This window comes from Coffea arabica, chromosome 1c, assembly GCF_036785885.1.
Source record: "Coffea arabica cultivar ET-39 chromosome 1c, Coffea Arabica ET-39 HiFi, whole genome shotgun sequence".
Lineage (NCBI taxonomy): Eukaryota > Viridiplantae > Streptophyta > Magnoliopsida > Gentianales > Rubiaceae > Coffea > Coffea arabica.
The window spans coordinates 54904384-54914280 of NC_092310.1; the positions used below are offsets into that span (position 1 = coordinate 54904384).

Below are 9897 nucleotides of genomic sequence, written 5' to 3' on the forward strand. Positions count from 1 at the left end.
ATGTTATCAATTATCAGCAACACAGGTGGGGTGGCTGTCCAAATTATTAGACACCCAACTCAACTGTGAATCCCTAAATTATCATCACATCAGAGACTTATTGGGCGGGTATGATTTTTTAAAAGCCTCCAAAAATATTGAATGGGATAATTGCAGAAACTTCCCCTGAGGTTTCTGATATTTGCACTGACCTCCCTTATAGTTTGAAAAATCACATAACCTCCCTTGAAGTTACTAATCCTTTACAAATTCAGTCCAAACGATTAAATATTATTTTAGGGAGTGAAATTAGAATTTTTTTACCAAATTTGTCCTTTGTACTACATGTCCAATGAATGAAAAACTATTACAAATTAATTAACAATTAATAAACTTTAAAGAGTATAATTTATAGGCAAATACGCATTACCTATTTAAAGTACCGGCTCTTTATGGGTATTTTACTTTCAAACATTTAATTTAATACAAATATTTACGCTCAAATACATATTTACATTTACTTTCAAATATTTATTTTTTGTTAAATACAAAAACTACCAATCTCTCTTCCGTAAAAATATTAATATAACACTTTTGCAATTTTAGTTACAAACATTTATGTATTTAACATAAATTAAATGATTCAAAATAAAATACCCATAAAGAGCCGATACTTTACTCGTATAATGGATGAAAGTCATAAAGAATTAATACATTATGGGCCATTTCTTTTTTAAAAAAAATATTTAATTTATATTAAATAAATATCCTACCAATTTCCTTTTTGCAAGAATATTACTGTAATACTTTTTGAATTTTACTTAAAAATATTGATATATTTATCATAAATTAAATGTTTGAAAATAAAATATTCGTAAAAAGCCAGTACTTTAAATGAGTAATGCGTGTTTGCCTATAAAGAGGCGGTAACTATTTAAGTACCAGTTCATTAAGGGTATTTTATTTTCAAATATTTACGCTCAAATACATATTTGTATTTACTTTCAAATATTTAATTTTTGTTAAATACAAAACCTACCAATCTCTCTTCCGTAAAAATATTAATATAACACTTTTTCAATTTTAGTTACAAACATTTATGTATTTAATATAAATTAAATGATTCAGAATAAAATGCACATAAAGAGCGAATACATTACTCGTGTAATGGATGAAAGTTATAAAAAATTAATACTTTATGGGCCATTTATTTTTTTTAACAATATTTAATTTATATTAAATAAATAACCTATCGATTTCCTTTTTGCAAGAATATTTCTATAACAATTTTTGAATTTACTTACAAATGTTGATATATTTATCATAAATTAAATATTTGAAAGTAAAATACCTATAAAAAGCCGGTACTTTGTTAGGATCAAACGTTTACCATTACACCAAAAACTATAGCTATTAGCAAAGGCGCAACTTTATTTCCTTAACCACAATGGCAGCGCAAAGCATCGTACCACTTTCGGCCAGCATGAGGGGTTGCACCCCTGGGTGCCACGGGTTGAGCGGTTAGCCCTTTCGAGCCAGGATCTGAAGGATGGTGCTGATTAGGTCAACATACTTTAAATGAGTAATGCGTGTTTGCCCATAAATTATACTCCTTAAAGTTTATTAATTGTTAATTGATTTATAGTACTTTGTCATTCATTGGACATGTAGTATAAAGGACAAATTTGATAAAAAAAAATTATAATTTCACTCCCTAAAATAATATTTTAATCCTTTGGACTAAATTTGTGAAGGATTAGTAACCTCAGGGGAGGTTAATGTAATTTTTTAAACTACAAGGGAGGTTAGTGCAAATGTCAGAAACCTCAAGGGAGGTTTCTGCAATTATCCCCTATTGAATTTGAAGCTAACTAACTTGAGATAGGAAATGGGCTCCGGAGGCAAATCAATAATGGCACATTTTTTTAATCTGGTACGGTGTGTCAATCAATAATGGCATCGCTTGATTGTAGGTTCTTTAACCTGGATTTAAGGTTCTCAATTATGACCACACCTCCTGTAACCAATTGGTTAGATGATGTTGATTTGTGGGCCTCCCCTAAATTAGTCTTCTGACTCAATTTAGTCATGACTTTCTGAGTGTTTTTAAGCTAATTAACTGTGTGTGTTTCTTGCTAGGAAAAAAAAAATGCTGTAAGTGCTCAAGTCTTTATGCACTTTTTGCTTCAATCGACCAAAAGGTCCACGATTAGGTAGCAACGAGACCAAGCCCACAATTTCTTTCTTTCTTTCTTTTTTCGATTTAATTACTGATTGAGTATTTACAGTTGCACGTGGACTCAGACTCTCTCTCAAACGAAAGAAAGAAGGCAGAAGAAGATGCAACCAAACACCACTCTATCATTTGTTTTTACAGTAATTATTTTTAATAATCTCTCATCCAAAACACACTACTCTATCATTTGTTTTTTCAGTAATTAATAACAAGTGCTCTGTTTTGATTGGTCATTTTCTGAAAACAATGTTACAGTCTATATACAATGTTACAGTAATACAAAAACTATCTCGTATACAGTAAAGATTTTTCACCTACATTGTTACAATAAAATATTTTAAAAATACCCTAAAAATTACTAATCCAAACAGAACCTTAGAGTATTCTATTTTTAGAAGAGAGTTGTTCCATCACTCATTCATCCACGCATCACAGTTTTGGCCCAGAAGTCCACAAAAAGCAAAGGCCGTTGCGTTACGGATCGAGCCCAATAAAACCCCACATCTAGTGCATTCGGGCGGAGCCCACTGGAATCCCCGCCATATTAAGAAGTGTACACAAATTCAAAAAAATAATACGAAAGCGCAGCAGTCTCTCTCATCATCATGTAGTGTTGTAGATTGCGGTTTAAGCAGTAATTATTAGTATTTGAGAATGAATTTTGTGAGACCTTTGACTTTTGAAATCCTCGAAAGCTGTTCCGATCTCAAAGAATTCATATGTTTGGAGATTGGGCGGTTCTTACATCACATTACACCCCCTGGAATCTCGCTTCCTCCTCAACAAAGCAGAGCACACACTGTAACAATAATTTCTCCCATTTTAATAATTCCTATAAAAAATGCTTGACAATTTGCGATGCCCTAGGGTTTGTGTACAATTACTGGGGGGGTATTACTCAGATCCACGCCTTCTTGTGATTCCTTTGCGTGCTTTGGGGAAAGCTTCAAGTTGCACTGAAACTCACGCCTTCCGCGCTTGTGTGAGGGCTTTTCGTCGTTTCTTATTTTGCTGTCTTCATAGTTGCGATCGTGTTTCCCTAATTTTTATTCCTATCATCTCTTTTTTTTTTCTTTTATCTTTTTGCGGTCAGAAGCCGCCGATCCTGTTTTCCAGATTTTGATTGCGATTTTATTGTTTAATCAGATGATAAATCGCTCCAGGGCTTGAGGGAAGAGAAACTTACCTTATTTTTGCTGATTGGCGCAGTTTGGAAGGTAATTCATTATGTTTCATTCAGTTCATTACCCGCAATGTTGATTGACTTCACATTTTTTTGATCGTTTTCCGTAAAACATCGAATCGCGATTTTTACCCCTTTTTTTGGGGGGTGAACCCCAGCTTGAATGGCCTTATAATTTTTGTGACAATTTTTATTTGTAGAAATCTTATTACTGGGAAGTGTTTCATAGCAATTTGAGTCTTTGAGCAGTACTTCATCTTGTTCCCGGTTCCCTTATAATTGTTATTGTTCTTTTTGATCTTCTAAAACAGGTAAGGCTCCATGTCGTCTGAAATTAAGCTGGAGTCAATTGTCTGCAAGAATGGAGAGGAACCAGCATTAAACCACTTGGATGGCGATGGATCGTTTAGTCATAGAAAGAATGAGGTCCACAAGATACAAGATGGTTTTCGTAGTCATGGAGACTGGTCAGTTAGTGATTCACCAACAACAGCAGAGCGTAGGGCAGCAGCAAGTCACAGGTGGTAGTTTTGTTTTTTTTTTAAAAAAAATTTTTTATGCTGGGCAAGTAACTTTTTAGCACATCTTATTGATTTTGGGTATCTAGAGTCGATTTTTTCTCTGGCAGATTTGTCTTTGAATCAGTTGTTATTCAATGTTTCTGTGTTTATACACTGGAATGGTATATGCTTTTTCGATCTCTTCTTCTTCAAGTACCGTGATCAGGAAATGACATGCACCTATAAGCATAATTATCCACTCACGTTTCTGTGTTTATAGACTGGAATGGTATATGCTTTTTCGATCTCTACTTCTTCAAGTATCATGATCAGGAAATGACATGCACCTATAAGCAGAATTATCCACTCTTCCAGCTTTTGGGCTAAATGCTTGTGTTGCTTTTGATTCTTTTCATTTGTTATACATCATCAACAAGATCAATCCTCAGTTATTAAGGAATCAGAAACTAGGTTTTAGTGCTCGTGTCATCTGTTAACTAAATCTCCATAGGTGGCTTTGTTGAGTGTCAAACTAAAGTTGCCAAAAGGGGGTTTTGTTTAACCATTTGGAATGTCAATGGTGCCCTGCCCTGAAACCATGACTTTGAGAACAAATTATTGATCGATTAATGCATAAATCCTTTCTCATATTGCAGGTTTTTCAAAGGGAACCGTGCAGCGTTAGGTGAAATTGTGAGTCTTCTCTTCAATGGAAATGAGAAACAGGTGCATGGATTTGGAAGAAAATCTGGACCTCTAGTAGCTGGGACTGCTTATTGCCTTTCTTCTTGCAGCATGATCTTACTGAACAAAATTGTCCTATCAAGCTATGCTTTCAGTGCTGGAATTTCACTTATGTTTTACCAGGTATCTCGAATTAGTAGTTCTCTGTGTCTTTTCTATTAGTAAAAAAAGTTGTGCTGTATGCCTGCACCATTTTCCTTAATGATCTACTAATTATTGCTAAACTTTGATTCTTCTATTGTTCTCTTATTAGAGTACAATTCCACTTTTCCTTTCGCATGAAATATTTATCTTTTTGGGTGGAATTCATTTAAGGAATTAGTGAATGTTGATGTAGCTTAATTGTTTGTGTTACTTTATGCAGAATTTTATCAGTTCTCTTGTTGTTGTTGTTTTGGGTCTCTGTGGAGCTGTTTCAGTGGAAAAGCTAAATTGGAAACTTATTAAAGTCTGGATTCCTGTTAACTTAATATTCATTGGGATGCTTGTATCAGGCATGTACAGGTACGTTCTATTGTGCTGTAGTGGCTGTCACAGCTGGAAAAGCATCACTTGTGCATTCTAGTTTAGAAAATTTTCTTAGGGAGATTTTTTTTCATATCATTGACCCAAGGATATTTCTTGTGAACCTTTTCAGTCTGAAATACATAAATATTGCAATGGTGACAATTCTGAAGAATGTGACAAATATTTTAACAGCAATTGGAGAATTTTATCTTTTCCGGAAGCGTCAGAATCACAGAGTGTGGACTGCGATGTTTCTTATGGTACTTACATTCTTTCCTATGACTGTGATGCTTTTAAGCTAATTGCCTATAGATATGATTTTGGAATCAAGTAGTTTATGTTATCATTCTTAGTAGAGTACTTAACTGCAAGTCCAGTTATTCCATTGTCCCTAGTATCCAAATTCTCATCATTAGTAAAGTATGTCTTGGTAGCAGTAGGTCTTTTTGAACAGTAGTCTTCATAAGTTAACACTTGTGAGTAAGGGCAGTCTTAGACAATGCTGTTGTGCTTTTTCAACTCATTTCGAAGAGGTATACCATAAGAATTGCTCCACTGAATCTGGAAAAGGATTTTCTTTCTGCTCCTTTAAGAGTTCTATAATGAAATCAAAATCTGTTAAATTTTGTATAAAAACTAATCAGATGATTGTTTTGGGTATAGCGGTTGAGGCTCCATTGACCTGACTGTCCAAGAAAAATTGGAACTTTTGACATATGACCTCTTGCATAAATTTTAGCTATTCTGGTCCATGCTTGATCTGCAGTTCAATGAAAAACTTTATTGTCCCACGATGTTACCTTTCTGCTTTTGCTACTATTCATGTGTTTCAAACCTCTTATCTGAATCACTCTGCAATTTTACTCTTCCACGCCTTGCCCTGTCTAAAATAGTTGGGAATATTGTGAGCAAGCGAGGGGAGAAAATTGGGGTTCACAGTGAAATCTCTGATAGTTTGTGTTTTTTCATTGCAGATAACATCTGCCATAAGTGGAGGAGTAACAGATCTCTCATTTGATCCCACGGGTTATGCGTGGCAAACTTTGAACTGCATTTTAACTGCAAGTTACTCGGTATACTTCTTTAACTCGGACAGAGAAACCAATTGACAAATCTGAAATAACATTGACAACCTGAAGCATTCTCCTGTGCATTTACCTAAAATTTTGTGTATTTTCATGCTGCAGCTCACTTTGCGACGAGTTATGGACAGAGCTAAGCAATTGACAAAATCTGGATCACTTAATGAAGTTTCGATGGTGTTACTAAACAATTCATTATCTTTACCATTTGCAGTCTTGTTGATTCTTGTGTTCAATGAATGGGATTATGTAATTAACGCGTATGTGCCTTCATCCTCAAGCTGTGTTATTATGCTATTTTGCACCTCTTTGATAAGCAGTTACTTTTTGTGCTACACTAGAGGGCGGAGGGGAGAAAATACTATTGTATATGACTGTTTTAACTGGTGCAGGAATGTTGTAAGGATGCCAATGTTTTGGGTTGTTGCGACAGCTAGTGGGCTGCTTGGACTTGCTATCAGCTTCAGCTCTATGTGGTTTTTAAATCAAACTAGTCCTACGACTTACAGGTACTCATGCGAAATTATCTTGGGTATGCCTGATATACAAATCAGAAGAAAATCGAACATTGTTTTAAGCTTTCTGCCTTCTCTTACTCTGACATTGTTTCAGCTTACCACATCTTTTTTGTTGCTTAATTGCAGTCTGGTCGGTTCCTTAAACAAGATTCCTATTTCTATCGCTGGAATCATAGTTTTCAGGGTTCCTGTCAATTTTCCCAATTTCTTCAGCATACTATTTGGTCAGTTTGCTGCCAATCCTATTTGCTAAAAATTTTCGTTTGTTATTTTGTTTGATACAGTGAGACTAACTCGATACAGTTTTCAGGTTTATTTGCTGGAATATTTTTTGCCAGGGCAAAGATGTCGTAATACTTAACAGGCCAATGGGAAGATGAAAACTTCTGGGAGAGTTTACAGAGTTTCCCATAATCAAACAAAAAGTTGGAGTTATTGTCCCCAAAAAAAAAAAAAAATGGAATAAGTAGCTTGTGAATGTGTTAGATATGTGCAAAAAAAAATTCAAATTATAACTGAGAGATGAGCAAGTGCAACGCCTCAATATATAGCAAAGCTAATTTATTACTCTAGAAGCACTAGGCAACTTAAAAAAAATTTTTTCTAGGGCGGAATTTAGAAAGAAAGCTGTTCTCGTAATCATCAGTTTACTAGTCTTCAGCACATTCTCTAAACAAAGGTTTAAAATTCATCCCTGATCGAGTAATTCTACCTTCCGTTTACTCTTCCGTGTCACTTTGTAAATTCATCCCATTTACATTTGGCATATGTTTCTCGTATGCCTTCTTGTTGCGTCAAATTTTATTTTTTCAATTTGGTTATTTTGGAAAAGAGGTCATTTTCGGGCTGACAAATATAAGGAAGCTTAATAATAGAAAAAAAAAACATGGGCTTTGATATGTTTTATTCTTGGGAAGACCCACAATAAAAGCAATATAATTATATTGGAATATTGTATAAATAAATACTAATATTTTGGCCTTTTGGAGATATTGAAAATGGAGTAGCGACTAGTTGTGCGGTATTTCTCAAGATATTATTATTGAGAGATTTGGGAGTTCATTAAACCTCCTCATACTCTGCCTACTGTCCTAAAAAGTTAAATAAAAATAAAAATTTAACTTCGACCTTTTATGGACTGTGACGTTCCATAAAATGAGCTTGAAGTGCAGGTCTACGGATACATGGAGTCAACTCAAGGACACATCTTTGAGTAAATATTCAATAATTTATGACACTAAAACCTCCTAGTGCACAGCCCGATCGTTTACTTGAAACGCTTATCAACTTCGTCCATAAAAATATTAAAGTTTAGCAACACTAAACTTCTATTGAAGCCACCAAAAAAAAAAAAGGAATTTTCCAGACTATCATTGAACATGCTACATGCTAAAGGTACAGACATGATCCACCAATGTGAAAAAAAAAAAAAAAACATTTTAAGAAAGGAAAAACTATCTTAAGAATTCGAAACCTGTATGTATTATTCAGGAAATAATTTATGAGTATATATTTATCAACAATTGAACTATTAAGAAATTGAGCACGTGCGAAAAAAATATTTTGTTGGTTTGCTAGTGCTTTATTTTTCTTTTCGAGCAAAAAATATGTTGTTTTTAAAAAATTAGTATCATCCAACAAATTCTGTGACGTGAAAATATTAATTTTGTTTATTTCATTAAATTCTCTATTACTAAATGATATTGAATATAGGGAAAACATCTGTCGTAGTGATGTTTTTAGACCCTATTTGTTTATTTTTCCGTGGCCTGACGGCCAATTATAAAGCAACCTCTTTTGGTTCACATTCTTATATTAATTTGCATCATTCTTTGATTATTTCTAATATTCAAACCAACCATTGGAAACTTCATTAAACGCGATATTATGTCAAATTTACTAATGGCTAGCATGAGCACATGTCTCTGGTGAGTGGAAGAATATTGTTGTTTCATGCAGCCCAAAAAATTTTGATACTTTGAAATGTTCATCGTTGACAATAACTTTAATTAATGTGTAAATCATAGCAAATCTTTTTCCCTCTATTTTTTTTGGGTTTCGAAATGATAGAAGTACAAAAGATAATCCACAAGTATGAAAAACAATTTAGAAGGAAATGTTTAAATATCGGATCGGGATATGTTGGATGATTACTCATTCTTTAAATTGTGCTCGTAAGAAAAAAGTTTAGTAATTATATATAAAAAGTAAAAAATATATATTATTCAATCACTAAATTAAATAGGCCAATACGAAAAAAAAAAAGAAGAAAGAAGCGAGTGCTTTTCAATCACTAATGTTCATGGATAATTTATACAATTAGCATGACAACAAAATTACATTTCTATTTCCCCATTATCTAAAAAGTTTATTTATGTGTTTAACAAACAAAGAGAACCCTTATGGGATTTCATTGTTCTCTTGATTATGTCTGAACACAGTGATTAGTCAACCCAATGCTTAGACAGGTTGCACAGGCAATCAACTTACCTAAATCCTTGTCAATCAGTAAGTTGAAATTTGCCAAAAGCTGCAAGACAAGGCAAATACTGAGGAAATAATTATTTACATAATAAACTCCTTAAGGCTAATATGAACAAAACTCCAGCATCATACCCTATAAAAGGTTTAACTACAGTAATCTAAAAAAACTTTTCAAAAATTTTAAACTATACACTTCAATATATTCAAAAAAAAAAAAAAAACACCCTTCACAAATTTTTTTTAAAAACTTCTACAATAAATTACAGTAAAATTTTAAATAAACATCCAAAAAACTCATCTTCAAGACGGGGTATTGCCTTCTCACCCTAATTTTACATCTGCACTAATCAACTTTTTCCCGTCATGAGCAAGTATAACACAAGAAATATAAAACCAAGGACGGGAGGAAAGCTGAAAAGGAACACCTACGCAGACAAGATTGCGTGATGCATCATGGCATGGAGAGGAGAAAAGAGGCCAAAAGGAAAGGTTGTTTTTCTTCAACAAAAAAAAAGGGGCCAAAAAAATTCCACGTGACAATTGAGACTATTAAAAATTGCATGAAAAAAAACTACAAATCGAAGGTAAGAGAACCACGGGAAGTTTAGCTCACTTGTCCTTTTTCTTTCGTCATCACCGTCATGCATTCGTCCAAAGGCCACCT

The 9897-nt window shown here is 33.7% G+C and overlaps 1 protein-coding gene across 1 annotated transcript; it reads left to right on the forward strand.

Moving 5' to 3' along the window:
• Positions 1-2894: 2894 nt before the first annotated feature.
• LOC113730359 (GDP-mannose transporter GONST2) lies at positions 2895-7440 on the forward strand. Its single transcript, XM_027254997.2, has 11 exons — positions 2895-3197; positions 3362-3432; positions 3710-3919; positions 4555-4765; positions 5007-5146; positions 5280-5409; positions 6124-6222; positions 6337-6491; positions 6624-6740; positions 6876-6973; positions 7060-7440. The coding sequence occupies exons 3-11, from the start codon at positions 3720-3722 to the stop codon at positions 7101-7103; spliced, it is 1194 nt and encodes a 397-aa protein (XP_027110798.2). The 5' UTR covers positions 2895-3197; positions 3362-3432; positions 3710-3719; the 3' UTR covers positions 7104-7440.
• The last annotated feature ends 2457 nt before the right edge of the window (positions 7441-9897 follow it).

Excerpts from the sequence above, each read along its gene's own strand:
- LOC113730359 (XM_027254997.2), top strand. The coding sequence starts at position 3,720 with ATGTCGTCTGAAATTAAGCTGGAGTCAATTGTCTGCAAGAATGGAGAG. Across the intron at positions 3,920-4,554 it reads AGGGCAGCAGCAAGTCACAG|GTTTTTCAAAGGGAACCGTG; the intron begins GTGGTAGTTTTG and ends CTCATATTGCAG. Across the intron at positions 6,741-6,875 it reads ACTAGTCCTACGACTTACAG|TCTGGTCGGTTCCTTAAACA; the intron begins GTACTCATGCGA and ends GCTTAATTGCAG.